This window comes from Falco peregrinus, chromosome 3, assembly GCF_023634155.1.
Source record: "Falco peregrinus isolate bFalPer1 chromosome 3, bFalPer1.pri, whole genome shotgun sequence".
Taxonomy (NCBI): Eukaryota; Metazoa; Chordata; class Aves; order Falconiformes; family Falconidae; genus Falco; species Falco peregrinus.
The window spans coordinates 109010202-109032681 of NC_073723.1; the positions used below are offsets into that span (position 1 = coordinate 109010202).

General features: G+C 42.5%; 1 protein-coding gene across 3 annotated transcripts in view; it reads left to right on the forward strand.

Annotated features, from left to right (window-relative positions):
- DVL1 (dishevelled segment polarity protein 1) overlaps positions 1 to 22480 on the forward strand; it is a 104686-nt gene that overhangs the window by 32828 nt on the left and 49378 nt on the right. For all 3 annotated transcript variants that reach the window (XM_055800685.1, XM_055800686.1, XM_055800687.1), the window contains exons 2-3: positions 4659 to 4728; positions 21138 to 21259. In XM_055800685.1, the coding sequence (XP_055656660.1) occupies positions 4659 to 4728; positions 21138 to 21259 (192 nt within the window). The remainder of the gene's footprint in view (positions 1 to 4658; positions 4729 to 21137; positions 21260 to 22480) is intronic.

Here is a 22480-nt window from a genome sequence, read left to right on the forward strand (position 1 = left end):
GGCTGCAACCATTCATCTTCCTTTCTTGCCTTCTCTCCATTGCTTATCTTTCCTGGGAATTGAAAGGAGCTGCCTCTTTACTACAAATAATGATTTGTAAAACAGTGATATTTGAAATTAGTGGCTGCTGCTGTCTTTGATGTTCTTGGCACTGTTGACTGCTACCCAAAGCAAGCTGGGAATTACAGTCTTGTCATTCTCCTGCCTCATAGCTCAAGGCTATATTTAGTAGTTCAAGTTGCAACAGATCTGGAAGTTGTTCCCTTTAGCTGCAGCAGAAGGCTAATGCTGTGATAGCACGTTGTTTTGTAAGGGGTGACTTCAGCGTGCTCGTTTTCCATCACGAGGACAACTGAACCAGTCTGTGCGGTGTTGCAGGGGTATCCTGACTGCCACCACATATGTCAGTTTTAGAAAGACAAACCCACTCCCCCCACCCCCCAGTCTTTTCTGGAGAGAAACCCACAATCACTGTGGTTTTAGTGCTTGACCTTTGCCTAAATCTTAGAGCTTGGTGCAGAACTTCTGCATATATTTCTGGGGTGCAGTAAGCGGCATTTCCTTGTTGGGTGGGAAGATACTGTCATTTAAAACATGCAGCTGTCAAGATAAAATTAATACAGCATCTTTATTTCCTGATTCTACCATTGGATCTTTGCTGAGTGAGTGTTCTCTCCAGGACTCTATGAAACACATATGATAATGTTTGAATTTGAGTCAATCCACTGGGGCTGGAGATCCAAGCAGATGTTGAAATCCTCTGTCTGCGCACAGAGTTTGCAGCTCCAGAATTACAGGTCTGAGAGCTTCAGTGAATTGTGAAAGGTTTCTGAGGCACTGGGTATCTGTTGATTTCAATGGTGTTTACTTTTAATTGTCTCTGTAGAGTCTAGGTATAAATGACTGAAAACGATAATGAAATCATGTGATCTGTTTCCTGTTGCCAAAATGTGAAGGGAGGACAGATGCATTAGGAGTTAAATGAATATTTTAAAACGTTTTTCTTTCCAATAATAGGAAAGGGGTGAAGGCTGCTCAATATTGTACAGCTAGCCATTAACAATGCAAATAAATGTGGAGAAAGAAATGGATGTTAATTCCTTCTTTAAAAAATGGTTTAAAGTGTGCAAATGCCGGTATTAGTGCTGGTGTCATTTATTTCTAGTTTTCCAAAAGTAGGATGGAAAGAAACTCCTTATCCATTTGCTTTCTCCTTCCTAACTGTTTTTTCCCCCCTCATAATATGACACTGTTTCATGCATAGTCAGTTGCTTTGTGGCTATTGTGGTTGTTTTTTACACAGCAACAAGGAAGACAAAAACATAAATAAAGGAAAATGTGGTTGTGGAACCACAAATTTTCATTGAGTTTGACTAGACTTCAGGTTGGCTTTTTTAAAGCTTAGGGGTTGTCAAAAACAAATCGTCCCTGTTCTGCATAGGGACATTGAGGCCAGAAATCTATTTCTGCTATGGATCTACTGTCTGATTTGGTATAAACACGGCACCGTGCTCCTCGCTGCCCATAGTTAGACAAACTTAGAGCTTTCCTGTTTGTTTGTACAGTGCCTTGGTCAAAAGGTTCCCAGTTTTGGTTGGAGCCCTTAGGTAACAAAAAGAATGTCTTGAATATTCACATCAATATGTAGTAGTAAAGCTTTACACTTAAGAACAAACCTGGCGATTTTGCAGTTGAGTGACTTTCTATTAGTTAGCTCGGTTCCTTCAAGCTGTACATTAAGAAAAACCAAAACCCAAGGGAAAACCCAGCCGATGGTCCCTGACCTGGGCAGCCACCTTTGTGAGTATCTCAGGCTCTTTAGGATCGTGAAGCAAACCCTTTCTTGGACAAGTGACTCCCAGGACTTAGCAGAAGTACTCTGTTGGTCTTGGCTGTCATAAAGCCATAGTTTATTTGGATCTAGGTAGAAATGGGAGAGCTCTGCATTTACAGGAAGCCATGGGCGTTGATGCTGTTCCTGTAAGTCTGATAAATAGAGCACTATGGATTAAGTGAATTAAGGTAAACTCTGGCAAGACCAGGACTACTTCTCTCTTGAAATAGGAGATTAAAGTGGATTGAAATGTCCTGTAAGCTTGCTGTGTTGTCTTGGAGTATTTCTGTACATGAGGCTGCCTGAAATGGGAATTTGACACATCCTGCATTTGAGTGCTTGTATTTTAGCCCTATTTGAGCACTTACTTGTAGGATTAGAAGAATCCACAAGAATCTTGCTACAAGGAAGGCAGCAGTAGCATTTGAAGAGATGTTTGCACAGGGCTTCAGGTTTCAATAATTGCTGTACAGGGTGTGTGGTATAGTGTGGGATTTTCTGTGCTGCCCTGCCTGGGGCTGCCTTGCTTCTGCCAGATGCTGCGTTTAGAGTTTGCTCCAATTTGCAGATTCAAAAAAAAAAAAAAAAAAAATCAAAAAAAAGGCTTGAAAGGAAGCTTGTGCCTTAAGGTCTGCTTTCTAGGCAGAAGTGATTTGTGTCCTATTGGGGGAGTGAGAGGATGAGAAGAGAGTCCTGCGTAATGTTTGAAGTGATGTTGTTCTTACGAAGCCAAATGGGGAGCTAACTGCCCTGCATTTCATCCGTATCTCCTTCCTAGAGATAACCAGACCTAGTGTTGTAGTAGATAACATGGACCCTTTCTGTCCTGTCTTGTGGGTCATCATCAAGAGAGAATCCATTATAGCACTGATTCGGAACTCTGCCATATTACATTGAAACTTTTTAATATTAACAGTGAAAGCAGCCCAGCTGTTTTACCAAATCCATTTTTTTTTTAAATTTTTTTTTTTAAATCCTGTTTTACCAATCAGGATTTCAGAATTAGCAGAGTTCAATGATTCTGATTTTAAATTAAGTAATAAAGCACATGTTAAAACTGAAGCACTGCTCAGACTGGGTTCTGAAATGGTGATTCTTTTAAAATTTCTCATTTGACGGTCTCTTCAGAAGCCACCAGCAATGTCTAATTCTTCTCCAAAAACAAAAAACCACCGTCTGAGAGATCATGGCCTTGCATAAATGAGGGAGGTTTGTTAAGGAAGGTGATGCAAATGCAGGGTTTTCTTAATCTTTGCTGCTTCAGGTTGGAGCCCTCCAGCCTAAAACAGCACTCCTAAACCCCACGGTGTAAATCATCCTGCTGAAGGATGACATTTGCCACTGGTTTGTAGAGTTAGAAGCTGGCTCACTGGGGGCTTGTTGCAAAGAGGGTACCCCCTGTAGTACTGAACCTCTAGCTGGTGTTGAACCTGCTCTTTTCATCTGGATGAATCCAAAGTGACTCCAGTGTAGCCAACAGCACCGCTGTTTCCAGATCCTGGATGGGATGGAGAGAGGCCGCCTCCAGCGGGTCCAGCTCTGCCAGCTACGTGGTCCAGGGGTTACAGGGTAGCTGGAGCCTGACTGCCTCCAGCAGACCTGATAAAAACCTTGCTGACTTAAAACATCATTACTTTACTTTCCAGGAGGGTGAGTGAGCACTGGATTGTGGGAAGAATTCAGAATATCTTTTTGTGGCTATAAATATATATGTATGTGGTTGTGCCTGGCTAATTTAATGACTATAAGGTTGTTAAATGGGGGCCATGTTGGTTACTGTGGTAGTTAGAAGAACAGAAGCATTTGAAGTAACTTTAGTTGCTGCTGAATTGGAAGCTTGGAATTAAGTCTGATGAAATGGAAACATTTCTGTTTTCTCAGTAGTTGTGTTGTTTATATTCAGCTCCGGCCAAACTGTTGAAATAAATGCTGGTTCTGAGACACTGAAGCACAGCGAGTGTCTTCAGAACTGAAAACCTTGTGAAGAACCTTACGCTGGTAAAACAAATGGCTGGTTTTATTCTCCTTTGTTGTAAGAGTTTGGGTTCTGGATTAAGCCTTTGGAACAGCTCCGAGCTGAATGCTATATGGGCATTACATCTGTTTAGAAGGGAGCGGGGTAGGTGAGGGAACTCCAAGGCACAGCTGCACCTCCGTGTTTGACCACATCAGCTCTTCCCCTGGGCTATGCTTCACCGTTTTGAAACCATCTTGGAGCAAAAGGAGGGATGTACAGGGAGCAAGGCAGGGGGAGGGGGGTCTGGCTGGCGAGAGTGGGAAGAGAGCTTGAGTTAACGAAGGAGCTTGTGATGCCCGTCCGATGTACGGGAGGTGAGTTCAGTATGGTGTTCGGTACAAAGCCTGACCACAAGTCCTTCCGTGCCTTGCAGCGAAGGTGGTGAGTTGGGCTCCGAATCCACTCTAGGAAATTGGGGGATTAGCCCTTTCTTTGCTGCCAGAGTGGCCTTAACTTGTCACCTGGGGTCACAAGACTGCACAGCACAGTGGGATTTTAATCACCATCAGATCTTTAAAGATTGTGGTGAGATGGAAGACTCCGAAGTGGGAAAAATGCTTGTAATTACTTTTGTGCCTACCAATTTGGAATGGTTGTCTGGAAAGGTACTGTTCTCCCCTTTATTTTTGCTTGCTTCTTTTGTTCTGAGAGTCATGTATTCTTTAAAGATTGAAGACCTGCCGATACCAATGTTTTAGTGAAAATTTGTATTTTTCCTGGAGCATTTAAGAAACCCATTGTCCCTTCTGATCTGATGTAATTTCAAACTCTTGATTTTCTTCCTATTGTGTTTTTTTTTCTTTCCAGGGTGGTAAAGGAGGAGATCTCGGACGACAATGCAAAGCTACCTTGCTTCAACGGAAGAGTGGTGTCCTGGGTATGTTGGCTAATGTGTCTGTACGCTGTGGTGTTTGATACGGTGGGTGCAGTAGCAGGGTGGTCAATACACGGATCCTGATTTTTAGAAGTGTCTTGAATCTCAAATTGCGTGGAAGCAATTACATCTATTTTAAAAATGAGAGTGAGGTTCACAGATGTGTGTGCAGGGCTGAAAAAGTGGTTTTAACATGAAACCTTTAATATTAGTAACATGTTGTGTCCTCTTCTTTCCCACTCTTGTGTCTCTTCCTTTCCTAAGCATTACTGAATCTCAGAGGGCTCTGAAATAATGCTGTAAAACCTCACAAAATAAGCCTAGACTTCTAAACAAAATAAGCCTAGACTTCTAAAAGTATTTCTTTTTTTTTTTCTTCTTACCTTTTTTCTAAAAGCATTTCTTTTTTTCTTTTTTTTTTTTTTTTTTTTTCTTACCTTTTGTGGAAACCAGTAAGAGCCAAGCTCTAATCCTTGTTTAAAAGAAATTGTCCCACAATTTAAGGTTAAACGTAAGAGCCAGCTTGCTGTTGGTAGGCGAGTAGAAGCACACGTTTGTCTGCGTTACACATTTAATAATCAGGCTTCTGCCGAATCATTGAGTTTTAATACTTAAATAGCCAAAACAACTTATTGAAAAACAGCTAAACGTGATATTGGAGGGGATTTTGGTTATGTTATTTGAATTTCACTGTATCAGTATTGTGTTAGTGTCTGGAAGGTTTAAATGAGGTTTAAATCTCTGAGCTCAACATTCAGTAAGAAGACAGAAAAATTTATAGCCTTGGAGAAATAAGCAGAGCAGAGCAATTTGGGTTGTAATTTGTCCAGTTATGGAGGAAGTCAGTGATCCAGCTGTTCATCCCAGTTAGAGTGCTGCTCAGCAGATCGCATCTCCCTTATTCTTTCTCTTGCCTGTTTTTAACGTGTTCATTTCTCCAGTATGCCATGAATTTGTCACCTGTAATAGGTGCTCGCTTCTCCACATGCACAGTTCCTTAGCCACATTGTGGTCTACTTAATGGAGGTGCAATAAAAGTCTGTGGCTCCTCAGGGTTACTGTGTGAAATACAGGAATTCCCACCTTCCGATTATGTTTGGGGCACAGATAAACATGCAGGTGAAGTTGGTGTTTGGCCGTTTGGTGAACGTATTTCTCCGTCTGAGGATAGGAGGTTTACCTGTCAAGATTGGTTAAAGTGCTGCAACTTTAAGCAGAAAAGAGGGCACTAGTATTTTAGATTTTAACACCAAAAAAGCATTTGGGACATAGTCTGTGATTTTAATATCCTCTTTCAAGCTGACCATACAATCTTGTGTATCAGGAACACAACAAAGGACAAGGAGAATTTTTCGTTTTCCTCAAAACTCAAGTTTGTCTCAAGTATGAAGTGTTTTTTTGTTAAGGGCTTGGCTTCAACAAGTGATGCAAGTAGGGTTAGAAACCGTAGTGCCACAAATAGAACTTTGCTGAGGTAACTAGAGATATTGGACAACCTTTCAGCATTGGATGTACATTTGGATATATGTTTGCAGTCTTCTTATTTCTGGTAGGATAAAGATAAGCAGGGAAGTCATAGTAGTTTAGGTTTACAGGAGTTTTCTCCAACTGCACGGTTAGGACAACTGGGGCTACTTAGGATTCTCAGCTGGAATGAACTTCCTTGTCTCCATCTATTTTTCCAGTCCTATGATGATTTTAGGAGTTGAAGATTTTGCTTATACATTTACAGTCGGTACCCCTAAAATATTTCAGTATCCCAGTCACTGAAGTTATACAGGATGAAGAAACCTGTCTGGGCCTTGCATATAATCATGCTGGGTAGCTTATAGTTTCTAAGCCTGGCTTCTTGCAGACAGGATTATGGGTGCTTTCAGTAGAAAATCAAATACGGTATATTGATTGCATGCTATTGCCCACAGTAGTGCGTTCTATTGTCGTGTAAGGAAAGTGTGATGTATCTTTTAAATATCAGTTTGATTCTAAAGTAATGATGCCTTGGCGTTCATCCAATACAGCCCCTGCTGGGTTCTAAGCAGCTGAAAACACTGCTTATGTGAGGGCAGGGGCTGGCAGATGAATTGAGCTCAGCTGTATCATACACTATTATCACTTCTTTCTGCTCTGTTGATTGCTTTCAATTTTAAGGCACTCAAGACTCTGGCAACTGTGTAGTCCCAACAGGTTCTTAGTATTAGGCAAGGAAAACACATGGCTTTCTTAATGCACGAACTTAACCTTAGTCCTCCTACACACCCAAATGCGTACAGAAGCACTTACCAGATTTTGTATTGAATTGAGGTCTTAAAAATTAGGAGAATGTTCTCCCTTCAGTCTGTACTTTCTTGACAGTTAGCAATTTTGTCACCGAAAAATGCAGAAGGAAAAGCTACTCTTTTTCTTGTTGTTGTTGTTGTTTGGTTGGTTGGTTTTTTTGGTTATTTTTGTAGGACCTCCATACCCTACTTTTGGTCTTTGCTGCCACAACCTTTTGACTCGGCAACAATAGCTGTCTAATGACCAGTGTGACTTTCAAAGCTGTTTGTAAAACTGCACCATGTATTTCCACCCAGCAGTGGGTGTTAGGCAACTAAACGCCTTGGTTTGAAAATTTGAAAATTGGTGAGTGTTTCAAAGCAAAGTGATGCTGATGCCAACGTGAGCCACTGCACTCAAGGGAAAGAAATGAACGCAACAGGGATCTGCCTACTTGCCTTCACAAAGAAGGAAGGATCCCCATGTGTTGTGCTCCGTGGAGGAGTAAATTGGTTGGTAAAAGCAGTACTCGTTGTCTGGAATAAAATCACTGGCATTAGAGAGTAAAATGAATGTTTAAAGAAACAGCTGTGGTCTTTGAGAACTCATGGTTCACCTAGTACCGTGGGAGACAGCGCAAGGTTCTTCCTTAATGAGGTTGTTGGCTTATGGCCATTTTTGTGTGGAAATTGAACATCTGATGGTGTTAACTTCTCCAAGTCATGGCTGAACATGCGTGCTGACGACCACCGGTGTGGTATGAGGGTCGTTTTTCTTTGAGGGGCTGGAGATGGCTGAAGGGCTCAATGCTGCTGAATCTGCTACTTTCAGGATACGCTTGTACTATGAATGTTGGCGGTGCTGGTTTTTGTCTTCAGTCCAAGGATTACTGTGGGCTATAGCATGGTGTTCTGACAGTATGGGAGTAGATTGTACAAAAAGGGATTTCATGTGTAAATAACAAGCTGAAGAGCGCATCCTGAAAGCCTCAGATAAAAAAAAAGGCTATGAAGATGTCATTTATGTTGCCATAGCGTGAGAGCAGCATCTGTTTTAAAAGCAAAGGGGTAGAAATGAATAGTAGCTCTTATCAGGAGAGCAAATTAATCCTGAGAACCCCTTTCCTCCTCAGTATGTAGCACTTGCACTGTATTTGCTCCTTGGTGTCATTCCCTCCCTGTTTCTTCCCCTTTCTCCCATGCTGCTGAACTGATATAAATTAATTCAAACAGGCTGATACTTGGATTGCCTTCTGCATCCCTGACTTGGGTTTCTTCTTCCCAGTGCATTCAGGAGCAGGGAAGTGTTTTTTATCTGTGCAGCCTTGTTAAAGAATGTATCTTTTGCATTGGTGATTTAAAGCACCGATGATTCATTCTGGACTTGCATACGCTATTCAGGCTCTTCAGTGCAGCCTGACTCAGGTTGTTCCAACAAGGGCCAGTGTTCTTGGAGTTTAAATAAAAGCAAACCCCCAACCCCAAACTATTCCACATGAATAAGCATGTGGATTATTTAATTCCTCTTTACATCCCTAATCTGTAACCTCTTCCTCCTTCCCTCCCCCAACTAAAAACCCAAGGGCATTTGATCTCGACTTGAGAGCTGAACTCTTTTCCCAGCTTCTAAAATAATATGAAATATGGAAATATATGGCTTTTCTGTTTTCCAGCTGAAAAATAGAAGAATGTAAAGAACAGTAAGGTCAGAACAAGAATATATATATGTACACAGGCACATGAATTAAACGTTATGTTTTAATTCTGTGACTTAAGTGTTTTAATTTCAGAGAAACGTTATGATTTCTGAAATGCACTTTAAGAATGAATTCAATTTATTGTGATTCCTGTTCCAGTATAGGTGGCTGGCTGCTTTCCAAATGTAGAAGAATGCAGAATCCTTGCTCCAAGGATTTGTACCTTGTTTCAAATCTTCCCACCCATTTCTATTTTTCACGTTGCAGTTTTGCTTGGAGGCTGCAACCATGATCAATGTCTCTGCTCCTTCCTTTCTTCTTTTGCTGTGCACTGCACATGTGCACGGTGGGAGACACAGCTGCTGATCAGAGACCTCAATCTTGTAATTTCTTACTATTTGCTTTTTCCACATTATGGGTGGGAACTGAGACACAGAAGTTTTTTACATTTGTTTCCTTTTCCCCTTTAAGGTCATGTAGAAAGTCTTCTGCAACTGGCAGCAGATATGTCATAGTCTGATTGCTTCATCTTCAAATCTTCTTTTTGCTAGTTTTGTAAAATGAGATTATGACCAGGTTTAAGTTGAAGGTAGCCTTTTAAAAAAATGTTAACATTTTATTTTCTTGAACCTAACTGGTGGTCCTGGTGGACAGCAGGTTGACTGTGAGCCAGTAAAGGGCCTTTGCAGCAGAGAAGATGGGCAGCGCCTGAGGCTGCGTCAGGAAGGGCATCACCAGCAGTGGGACAGCGCTAATCCTGCCCCTGCTGAGGACACATCTGAAGGGCAGCATCCAGCTCTAGTGCACCTCAGAACAAGGTATTGGGTCTGGCTGAGCCCCACAGCACCCTCAAAGTGCTGTGCCTGTGCTGGCAGCAGGAAGGGGGTGACAAGGCGCCGGCGTGTGCTTGCACAGCACCCAGGCTGCCCCTCCAACCTCCCCCCTGCAGTAGGCTGGGGGTGGGGGGGGCAAGGTCTTGGGAGGGGACACAGCCAGGACAGCTGACCTAAAGTGACCAGCGGGATATCCCACGCCATATGACGCCTGCTCAGATAGAAAAGCTAAGAGAAAGGAGGAGGAAGGGGGGGCATTCGTTATTTATGGCGTTTGTCTCACAGAGCAAGTGCTATGCACGCTGAAGCCCTGCTTCCCGGGAAGGGGCTGAACATCACCACTAATGGGAAGTAGAGAAGAGCATCTTCTGTTTTCCTTCGCTTCTGCGCATGTGACTTTTGCTATTGCTTCATTAAACTCCCTGTATCTTGACCCACAAGGGGTTTTTTTCCATCTTATTTTCTACCCCACTGTTCTGCTGAGGAGGGGAGTGATGGAGCGACTTGGTGGGCACCTGGTGTCCAGCCAAGGTCAACCCACCACAATAAGGGAGACTTGGACACCCTGGAGCAAGTCTAGCAAAGGACCTTGCAGATGGTTAAGGGACAAAAGCATCTGGCATACAAGGGGAAGCTGAGAGAGCTGTTTAACCTCAAGAAGAGAAGGCTTGGGGAAATCTTATCAATGTGTATCAGTCCCTGATGGGTAGAGTAAAGAAGACTGAGTCAGACTCTTCTCAACAGTGCTTGTGACATGACAAGGGGCAATAGGTACAAATTGAAATAAAGGAAATTCCATTAAAACATAAAACCCCCTTTTTTACTCGGAGGGTGGTAAACCACAGCCTGCCTAGAGATGTGCAGTCTTCATGCTTGGAGATAACTAAAACCTGACTGAACAAGGCCCTTAGCAACTTGCTTTAGCTGCCTTTGAGCAGGGTGGTTGGACTAGAGTGTCTCCAGAGGTCCGTTGCAATGTCAGCTATCTTGCAAATGGATTCACTGCTTGTTCTGTAGCTTTTCTGATACTTGCATCATCCTCTTTAATGACAGACTAAGGCAGTTTCTCGTCTACCTTTAAAGACAAATTGGTTTTCCAAGTTGGAACACAATCTCTCCTTCATTTCTAACATCTTTTCTTTAGAAGAACCAGTTCAATTTGCCTTTCTTTCTTAGGTGAAATAACATCAGTTTGATGATAAACAGTGAAATAGTTTTTCTTCTTAATGCCAACCCAGGAACTTAACACCCAAGTATCAGTTCACTCTGTGTCAGTAGTGAAGTCTCTAATAGTTGGAATGGTGCTATTGCAAAGATCTCAAAGCAAAATTTAGATGTGTGGCTTAAATTGTTTCAGATAATTAGTTCTGTAGAGCCTTTTGTGAGTGCTGTACCATCGCAGGCTCTTCACAGGCTCTGCTGACATAATGCACTATAAACCCATCTATTTCTGCTGAGGCAGAGACAGTGAGCACAGATTGTTGCAGGCGGTATGGATAGATACGTTACCTCAAAAGACATAAAGACTCTTTCCTCCCTTCTCACCCATCAGCTTGTTTCCAAATTTATATGCATATCCCACTGCTTTGGATTCAGTTTATAGCTCTTTTCTCCGCGATCATATGGTGCACCTTTTGGAGATGATGTTGACAGGGGTTTCTGTTCGCTCTGCTGAACAATCAGCTGAAACATCGGTGTCTGACCTGCATTAGGAATTGCAAATTACTTTTTCCACACTAACACCCATAAAATTGCAGTGCTTATCTGCCTCTATTTGCTGCTAATTACTGGAGGAGTTTTATGTAAATCTTACTGTAAGTTAATTGTTCACAGTTTCCAACCCTTCAATATCCTATTCACTGGAATTTAACAGATAATTGCATACATATCTTTCAGGGCTAGCAAAGTTGGTCTTTACCTTTTCAAAAAAATGTGTTTGGGGCAGGGCTGTGTCCTTATCTGGTTTTTAAGGTGATGGGCCTGAACTTTGTCTCCTGCCTTATAAACTGTGCATCAGCTGGTAGCAGACGGCTTGGGATTCTTTCACAAAACCATCTGTGGTAATTGTCATCCTCACTATAAATTACAGCAATGTATATGTGTGTATTTCCTAATGAGATGACAGATTTAAAATTGGAACATTAAGTGCACGCGATGCAGCTTAGCTGTCTCTTCCCCCACAACTCCCCTCTTGACTGATACAGTGGCTACTTTGAAGTTTACAAGATGACTGACATTGAGAAATTTGAGATTTTCATCTTTTTTAATAACATTTGAATCCTTCTATTTGTTGTAGGTAGGAACTTTGATCTTGGTGTCATATGCAGGAGTGGTTTCCATAGGGGAAGATTTTCAGGGAGGATCTGCAAGTCTTTAGTTGTTGCTTACTTTTGCTGCCCTGGGAACTCAGTGTGCAGCTAGATTAGTTTTGAATTAGCATTAGAATTAGAATTACTGCTGCTAATTAGCTATAGATAAAGCTTCTCCCCACCCCTCCTGTGTCCTGCTTGTTTTTCTCCTCTGCATCTTAGATCTTGTCCTTTTGATTTTGGGATGGGTTTTGTTTGGGGTTTTTTTGGTGGGGGGGATTTGTTGGTTTTCGTTGGGTTTTTTTTAACAACTAAGTAATTTGGGACAGAGGGCTACTACTTACTTGATTCCTTTTCAGTGGTTGACCTTTGGGTTTTTCAACAATATGCAACCTAGCATTAATTGTATGGCAGAGTTCTTCATCTAGTAGTTCTTACTGTAAATGCATTTACACAAACACATCTTCTGCAGGAAATGGCTGATATACGTGCCTGTTCTGCTAACACACGCACATAAAACATAGGCTGCAATTTTTCTCAGAGGGTAATTTGTTTTCAGTTCTTTGGGACTGCTTACCTGAGTGAAATTATTAATGCATTTTTGTTTTTTCAGGTTCAGGTCCTTACAGGGCAATTTGGAAAAATAGCTTGTACGGGAGAGAATACATTACCTTCAGGCTTTTTGCAAAAGCTTAAAATGTTTTTCTATTCTTTTTGCACAGTCCAGGAACAGCCTCCTGGTGGAAGCTGGGAACGTGGAAAGAATAGGCTTGTGGCTGCTGCCAGATCGGAGCCAGCGGAGTGGCCTCTGCCAGCAGTTTGCACAACGTCGGCTGGCTGTTATCTGTGTTTTTTAGGAAGGCTTTGCAACATCTGGGAACAATTCCCTGACTGGCTGCTGGGAATATGCCTATTGCTGGGAATATTTCCTATTGGCTGGCAGTGATGTCATAGCCTTGTGTGAGCTTTCCCTTTTTTTTTTTTTTCTTTTTTCTTCTCTATTATCTGGGTGCCAACAGATAATACTTGTCCTGTTTGTACGTAAGCTTTTTAGACGCTGCATTTGCAATTGCAATTAACATTGTTGGGTAGAACCATTTAGTCTTCTACCACACAAGGCAACACAGGAGCTTTCGGAATTGTTAAATGATCTTCAGCAAAGTGCATTGGTGCCTTTTGGCACAGAACTGAAGCAGGGAATGAAAATCCGCAGATGCAGATGCTTGGTTGATTTTTTTCTGTATCAAATGAACTGATTTCAGGACCTGTTTCTTTTCTCCACAGATTATATATATACACTCATTCATCTGTTGATAGATGGAATTATCGCACAGGAGAAAATAAGAGAGCTGTGCATGAAATCTGACCCAAAGGGAAGAGGGTATTACCACAATATTGTGTCTGAAATCTGACCCAAAGCGAAAAGGGTATTAGCACAATATAGTATCTTCTTCCGTAATGTTTAGAGCTTATAAAGAAGGGAGGTGGGAGCACCGAAAAGATTCCTAACCTTTAATGTACCGGGATGAGTTATTAGGGAAGGACCCGAGTCCTAGTATAAGAAAATTAAATTCCTCTGAGGGGTTGGAGTGCTAGACCTTTATGAGAAAGAGGTGGGGAAGAAGCAAACGTGTTAACGTGAAGGATGGGGGACTTGAAGAAAAAAAATAATGAAAGAACGTGCTGAATGAGGAAGCTTCAGAGCTCTACAATCTTACGGTCTTCTCTTTGCTAAAGTAACGTTGGGTGGTTCTAGTCTGATACGTTCAAGGATTCTTAGATTTATTTCACATTTGAATCGAAAGATGCTGTCCTGTTTCTAACTGTAATCAGCACCAGGTGGGGGAAGGAGCCTGTAAGGAAGCCTTACCTCCTTAGTCGTGGGGCTGGAGTGCTCGCTAGCATTTGCAGAAGCGTGGGGACGCTAGGTCTCCACTTCATTCTAAAAAAAACTAAAAAAAGGGGGTTTTAGGGGTTTTTTTCACTAAAAAAAGTACCTGTTTTTAGCTGGGGTGAGGAATGTGTAAACTCACAGAAAAAGTGACCAACCTGCTGAAAAAATCTGGAAGGGCGAGACAGGGAAATAGGATTCTAGGATTGCAGATCCTTTATTTCCTTCCCATTCTGAGTGCACATGTTCTCCACGAGGCAGGTAATCCTGTGTTTGGAGTACTTGCTGTGAAACGTCATTGCGTGAAACTGAATGTGCTTCACAGCTAGCCTGCTATACTGTGCCATAAACAAACACCTGAGATGCTTAACAGAATCTGGGAGTAATCTGAGATCGTATATTTCATGAAGATACAATATGTTCTTTCAATGACAGAAAGCGGAAGATGATAAAATCACAGATACAAGTTGGCAATTTTATTTTGAAACCCAGTCTGTATCTTTCTGTCTCTGAGCACTAAAGGTCACCCTTTACCTGGCAGCCACAGATTTCTTAAAATTGTTCCTTTCAGCCTGTAACAGCTTCTGATTTCCAGGCTATATAAGCTTGATCCTGTATTCTCTGAGTAGTTATGGTCCGTGGTTGGAGCAAACCCCAAACAAATGTACTGTAGTTTTCAGCAGGAAAAAAAGGGAAAGCCTAATCTACCCAGCACAGACAATTCTCCTTGCTAAAATAAACATCACGTTCCTGTTAGGCTTTTGCAGGCTTTCTAGCAATGTGGAGTCCTGTTGCCTTTGACAGAATTCCTGGTGGAATAAAGGGCCTCATCTATAAGTCCTTTTGTGCAATTGGTCCTCAGGGAGCAGCCATCGTGTGGATAATGGGCCACGTCTCTGAAGCTTTGGCTTGGGATTTGAGATGTCTGTGGCTTTATAGGAAATAATTACTTTCAACTTGTAGATGAATGTGGCTGTTCTGAAGTTGCTGTCAGAAATACAAATGGCTCTTTTGGGGTATTTCTTTAGTTCCTGTTATCAATCCCTCACCTCTCCCTGAGCTGAGTGAAATACCAAGAGCTGCTGCTGCTCTCAGTAACACTGAGAATTTAAATATTGTCGTTTTCATGCTGGTAGACGAATAAATATTTTGCCAGGTGAGAATATGAGAGCAGAGTGTACCCATGTTTGCTCTTTCCCCTTCCCAGACAGGTTCTTGTTGTCTGGTGTCTTCAGCCATGGATGTTGCACAGACCAGTTCCTTGAGCTGGTGTAATGCCTGAGCTGGAGATGTCTGCTGAGTGCTATGAAGGGCAGTCCTTGCTGTAATTAAGTGAAAAGCAGAAGCAAATGTGATGGAGAGGAGAAAAAGGGAAATTGAGCTATAGAGAGGTGAAGCAATTGATCCAATGACTCACTGAAGACTGGTAGCAATAATGGGAAGAAAATGAGCTCTCCTGGCACTGGAAGCATTCACTGGCCTGGTGTCACTGTTTGGCTCTGGCTGGGGTGCTGGTGTTTTGAGCCACTCACAGAATCATTTAGGTGGGAAAAGATCTTGGAGATCACAAAGTCCAACCATTAACCCCAGTACTGCCAAGCCCACCTCTAAACCATGTCCCTGAGCGCCGCATCCATGTGGTTTTTAGACACCTCCAGGGATGGTGACTCCACCACCTCCCTGGGCAGCCTGTGCCAAGGCTTCATCACCCTTTCAGCAAAGACATTTTTCCTCTTATCCCATCTAACCCCTGCCCCCCCAGGCACAACTTGAGGCTGTTTCCTCTTGTCCTGTTGCTCATTATCTGGGAGAAGAGACCTACCCTCATTTGCTTGCATTTGAGAGCTCAGCCATCTTCCTGCTAATTGCTCTTCCATCACTTGGATTTGCTTACAACATGCAGAAGGAGCTGGTGTGTAGTTGGCTTTTGTGCAGGTACTAGGACTTGAGATGGGGAGTGTTGCTGAAGTGGGCAGTGTTGACGCAGACGGAGAACTGAACACTTCATTTTTGCAAGTGAGTTCCAAGATAACGGTTTTTTAGCAGATGCCTAGCAGTGCCTGGGTAGCCTTCTCTAGCACGGAAGGAAAGAGGCGCTTTTTGTCAGCAGGAGTAGGCTGCGTGTTTTGGTAGCCCAGTGTAGAGTAGCCAACTTGCACAGCACGCCGTTGCATGTACAGTTATGGATTGGAAGTGGCTGTGTGGGAATCGCTGGGGATATCTGAAGAACATGAGATCCTTAGCTAACCTGCCAGGGATGATACGCTTTCTCCATTTCCTGGAAAAGATTTAGTAGCGAGTGTGACGGTAGGATCTCAGCTGAAAAAACAAACAGCGTTCAGTAGGATGGAATGAACTGAATCAACAGTTGCAATTAGTTCCATACTTCTTTATTAACTTCCTCCATGTGCGCCACACGGAAGACATCCCCGTTTCACATGGAAATGCAGTCCTTTGGGGTGGGACTTTACAGCCCGCAGGCACGCTCTTGAGCAGCACACAGTACCAACACAGTGCAAATAAAGAAGTGGATTAAAATGCTAACTGCCAGTGAAAACTGCAGCGAAAGCCCGATGGGTGAAATATAATTATCAGGGCTGGCTTCTGGCCAGGAGGCTGGGGTTAACGCTGCTTTTCTCCCAGAAGCACAGTGAGAAGTCTATAATGCAGCAGTCCAGTAGAGCATTGTCTTCTCCATTCAAAGTGATATAAGATTGGAGCGTTCTATTCCTACCGTAGCTTGTCAATGGAAAGGACACAATTTATCTTAAAGCTGATAAAATGCTTAATGATTTACAGAGTGTTCCTCGTCATTGGAAGAAATGAGGAACTCCTAGCTGGCATGGCAAAGCAGGGAGCAGCGATTCTGTATGCCCACACATGAAGCCAGGGCACTGACATGTGAATTCTGTCAACAAGCGTACACCCCCCTAGAATTCTTCCTCTTAGGCAGTCACAGCCAAACCTTCATCAAATCAAGGTGTTATGTGAGGTGTCTGGAAAGAAGTGGGGCTGCTAACTCACTACAGCTCCCCCTGACCCCAGTATTCCATACCTGTCCAATCCTTTGGAAAATCAGCTAGACAGCGCGGCCTTCATCTCGCTGCATGTGCCATCTTCTCCTCCAGTTTTTCTTTTCTAGCACAACCAATGTTTTTATAATGCTCTTTTGGGGTGTTTTTGTTAATTTGGTCTGCAGCCATCCATTTGTGTTTTTTAGTGCTCATGAGCATAGAGATCTGTAAGTCAAGAATAAAAGCTTTGATGAAGGGCGGGCGCTCCATTTGTAACCAGACAGAGGTCTGGACAATCTGTGTCTGAAGAACATAATTGCTTCAAGTTCTTTCACTTAAATCCCTGAAATCAGGTCCTCTTGCAGGAGCTCCCATGTCCTGCTTCTCATAAGAGTAAGATCACATGAGGCAACATATTTAAACTGTTAGGCTATTGGGTTCGTTTGTTTATTTGTTTATTATTATTCCTCAGGGGCAAGATTTCACCCCAGAGGATGTGTCTGAATTACAATAAATGTACTTTGGGTGGAAACGCCTCAGCCAGGCTGCGAGTAGCAGATCTTAATAGGGAAGGTGAACATGAGAAGTTCTGCACTGGCCACTGCATCATCACGGCTGTTGTGCTTATGAGTTACTACTTGAAATCTGAAAGACCTTCATCTAGCATTAACGAGCTGCTTGGAAACAGGAGATATTGCTACTATTTTTTCTCAAATTGGCATGTATCTCCAGTTCACTATGTCTGGTAGTGAACTGGTTGAGGTTTAAAGCAGTCTATTTCCTGAATGCAGCTGAAAGATGAGCGTGGGTAATTTCTGCAGCTCTCTTCCCTTTATAATGGTAATGGCATAGTCTGAGGCTGTTTGTGACTCTGATCCCACTGAAGGCCAAGAAGAAGTGGGGACCCAGTGCTTTATCCTTCAGGAAATCACAGCCCAGGGGCAACATTCACAAAGGACTTGCTTTGCTGCAGTGAATTTTGCTTCTGCTCAGCAGCGCTCCCGAGATGATCAGTTTGGTGGGTTTGCCTTCATAATGGGTTCTGCATCGCCAAAACTTCTTCCTCCAGAGCAGGGAAATACTAAAGAACAAATATCCTGAAATATGGAAAGGATTTGTCTTGTTGGCTCATCTCTCTTTTCGCATCAAGCTCATCTTTGAGACAGGTGTTGCTCAGCAGAAAGGCTTGAAGGAGGAACATGTTTTCCTGTTTTCAGGTAACTCAGGCCAGGTGCTTGTTTGCTTAGTTTGATATAATTTAGGATGTGAAGGGTGAGGGGATGTATAGGTCTTGCCTGCACCCAGTTTCTTCTTTATCCTTTTGTTCTTTTTTTTCCTTTCATTCTTTTTCCTTCTTTTTATCCCTTGGTTTGATTTTTGTTAGTGAAAGCACTTGCACAGAGGATCCTCAGGGGATGAGCCAGACTCAGAGACATTCTTGCATCCCCATCATGCCAACAGGCTTTCTAAACATCGCCCATTAACTTCCCTACCTGAAAGAAAGAAACCTTAATTATCAAGTTATTAGGAAAGCTCATGTTATTTTTCCCTTCAGTGTTTCCTCTGTTGCTCTTGCTTTGGTGATAAGAGTTTGAATAACGCAGCTGACTCCATGGGGTGCTGGAGAACTGTTTTGTCTTCAGGCAGTTCCTTTTTGACAGTCTATGTGTGTTTGCCTTCTCATATTTATGATACATGCTCTTAGGAGTAACATGCTGCATCCTGAATGCCAGTCCCCTCCTCTCCTTCTCCATCCGCTTCTTTAGCATCTGTCTGATGATTATATTAGAATTAGCCCTTGATAAATTAACCAGTTATAGTGGAATCTCTTATATAGGGCTAGTTCTTCTACAGCTAAAAATAGAGGGAAGCTGAGACCTTGTTGCCTCTTTAAGGTGCTCTGAAAGGTAATAATCTTTATATATAATCTATATTTGAGCATTTATTTAATTAAAGACCTTATAACTATGTTGTTAAAAGGGACACAGTAAAGTGATTAGGTGGCTTAGGGGATTGGTAATAGGATATAAACCTTTTCACCTCTAGGTCACTATAGTCTAACTTCTGTTGGTACTGGCCAGAGAGTGCTGTGTGTGGTCAGTGGGCTGTTGAAATACATGAGTCTGTTTTAGCTTCCTTTCTGGTTAGGCAGTTTTTTTTTTTTTCCCCTTCTTGCAAAAACATTGCAAATACAGTAAGGGAAGCATGGAACTAGGTGAGGGTGTGCAAGATCTGAACTGACTTTCAAGGCTGCTCTCGACCTCCTGTGTGAGGCTGAGCAAGTGGAGTGGTGTCGGCAGTGCTGCCTCCCTGCCTTTTCCTTCATCTTGCTTGTCTGAAGTGCCCACAGGCCTTGGGGGGGTTCATCCAGATCAGATGCCCAGCTTAACGGGAGGGTAATTTTATGTGGTCATTTAAAATACTAACCAAGTCTTTCAGTTGATGGGATTCTATTTTCATCTTGGGCAACAAAACCTCGCACCTTAGTCATCTGCCTTCCTGATTTGAGTAGTAGAGGACTGGAATCTCTTTCTCCACTGTTACGCTTTTTAATAAAAAATAACCACATAATCTAGCAGGTGAAGTTGAATTAGAACTGGAACCGCTAATTAGGAATCAAATGAAAAAGAATCTTGGATCAGCGCACGTTGTTTGTTTTTCTGTAGTGATGCTTTACCCAGTGTGTATGGTTCTTCTATCCTAGGATTTATATTGCATTTAGGCATGTTAATTATCTTAACTCGGTTGTGCAAAATTGGTAGTATCCTTCCTTTCTGGGTTAGGAAACTGAGGCAGAAGTGCCAATTTTCTTATAAAAGATTTACTGAATTAGTATTAGAGAAGAGACCCACTCTGGTTCCTGGGTGTAGACTTCAACCAAGAGCTTCTTCCAGCACTAAGATTTTAAAAAAAAAATAATGTGGAAAACCAGTTTCACCTAGGTGTACAGAAGGATTCTTTAACACAGAGCATCTCTGTCTTATTTATTATTATTTTTTTTTAATTCTTAATACAGAAAATTGATACCAGCCTGGTAGATAAGTGGACAGAATCAGATCATAGTTAAATGGTAGATCCTCTGTCAATCAGTATATTACAACGAGCTACAAACCAGGAGGGTGAGGGTGGGAAGAGAGACTCATTCTTCTTTCTCCTGTTTATCTGCTGATTAAAGATGTCATGCTAGGCATACTAAATGAAGATGGTCTTTCTGTCCTGAATTTATTGGAAGTAAAATTGAGTACAGTAAGCTTCTTGTGTGCCATGACCGTGCCTGTGATCCATTATCCAGGAGCATCCCTATTAATGATTGAGGATGTTAATGGGAAATAGAAATATGTGCTGGCATTAGTAAATGAAGAATTTACACCCTGCCTTGTAATGGGACTGGAATATATAATAATTCCCAAACTGTATGTAGATGCTTGTTGTTTGTACTGAGGGGACTGGGTGTTGCAGCCTGTCTTCAGTTACCTCTTCCCACGTGGGTGCTGTGTGTTGGGTGCTCTGCAGCACCCTTCTGCCCTGGCTGGCAGGTTCCCAGGCACCTTCACCTTCTGTGAATGTAAATGTCAGTGTCAGAGGAGTTTTGAAGGTGATGGTTACAGCTGTGTCGTTTTATAGAAGTGTAGTTCTCAGGTCATTACGAGTTACAGAAGGGTGCACGCAATGTCCTTGTTTTCATGGCACAATTGGAAAATAACTTTTCCTATCTGCAGCTTAGCCTTAAGGAAACATTAAGAGACAAAACAGGCACAGAAGACAAAAGTATGATGAACATCAGGATCCTGGTCCTCCTCCTAAAGTATATGGCTGTTGAGATTCGGTGAATTTTGGTTTTAATTCAGACTCTTAATAGAGAGGGTGGCAACTCTTGAGATTTTGGTGATGGGTCCAGACTAAGTTGTGAATTTTTAGGGGTTCTGAAGGTCTTTTTATAAGAAGTTATACCATGTTTGGGCCGTCATATGGTCAAGTTTCAGCTTTTGCTTTTTGGTTTTGTCACGGCAAAACCAGGCGGAGAGCGCAGTCTTAAATGTGCGTGCGTTTTGCAAGGAATGCTGACAACTTGCACGCTTGGGCAACTCCAAGAGTGCTGTAATGGCAAGTCACAAGAAAAAGTGCACTCCCTGTCTGGTGTGCTTTGCTTGTTCATTCTTAGATGAGAAAAAAATTGTGGTGCTTGCAGGATTTTGTGCGTATCCTAGCTGAGGATGTTTTCATGCTGAGATTGAATGTAACCTGATTTTATGAAAGTTTGGCAGGAATCCATGCAACTAGACACTAAGCGCTTCCTTTCCTCTGGTTTCCCTTAGATCTCACCGAATATTTAGCAAAGCAGTGGCTGAACACCTTATGTCAGAGTGGAGAAACCTTTACAAGTGTATGCAATTCTCTTCTTTCTGTTGACAGCTGGTCCTGGCTGAAAGCTCCCACTCTGACACAGGCTCCCAGTGCACCGAGAGCCACACAGACCTTCCGCCACCCATTGAGAGAACAGGCGGCATCGGAGACTCCCGGCCTCCATCATTCCAGTAAGAACAAGTTGTCTTTTTTTATTATTATTTTAAACCAGAAAATGCTATTCTTGTCCATTTCTTCCCCGCATTTCTCCCTGCTGCTGCAAACCAGCTGTTTATTCTAATAGTTAGAAAAATTATATACTTATTAGAACTGAAGAATTAAAAGGGGAATGGGAAGAAAAAAAACCCTGTCATTGTTAGGATGAAATATGTATCCTATGTATCTCATTTTGAAACCCACTGTGGAGACTTAATTAGCAAGGGAGACAAAAATTCTTTTCATGGAGTACAGATGACAACTTTTTATTACTATTTGATGACGTAGCATGCAGAGCCAGCAGAGCACTGGTATCAAGAGAAAAAATTTACATCAGGAAGAATGCCTCCTCCACGTGCATCCACAGGCTGGCAGCTTGAACTGCGTGGAGCCAGGCTGGGGATCATCTGATTTAATGGTAGCCTTGTTATTGCCCTTTACATGCGCAGGGCCAATGTATATCCTTAGGACACCTTCGTTTTCAGGGAGGCCCTCTGAACATACACAAGGAGGATTTAAAGCAGGAGCTGGTTCTAGGTGTGATCTTGGTTTATGTCTGGAGAAGGAAACCTGGTCTTGATTTGCCTGGTGTTGTGTGTTTCCATTGCTTTCTGGGATAGCTATTGCCTGGAAGAGCCCTTAGTGTGGTGAATGAGTCTTTTACAGGTAAATACCTTTGAGAGGGGGCAAGAAATCTTGAAAAGTGCTAACCTGCCTGACACTGTCTTCTTGCAAAGGCTTTACTGCCCTCCTGCGTTCGGGAATTGCTTTCTGGTGACTGGAGAGGCCGGTATGAGTGCAGCCACATGGCCTGCAAATCCAACCAGTGCATTGTCTTCCTGACCTATACCTACACGTCATAGCTGCGGGATCGAACTGTATTTAAATAAAAATCATTACATTGTAAGTTAGGCACAAGTCTGTGTTTGTGGAACCACTTGCTGCTGATAACTGTGTGTACTCAGATGATGAGATTTAAGCTGTGCTCTGCTGATGCACCGGCTGCCTTCCATGGTATTCCAAAAATGTTGTCTGTATCTTCCTGCTGTCAGTCAGCACAGTGCTGCAAGTGATAATATCTTCATGTTACAAAGCAAATGTGGGAATCCTCAAAGGGGTGAAGTAATTTATGCAGGTCATGCTGAGTCAGGAGTAGCAACACAGGAGGTCGTGCCTTGTGGCCTGTGTTCTCATTC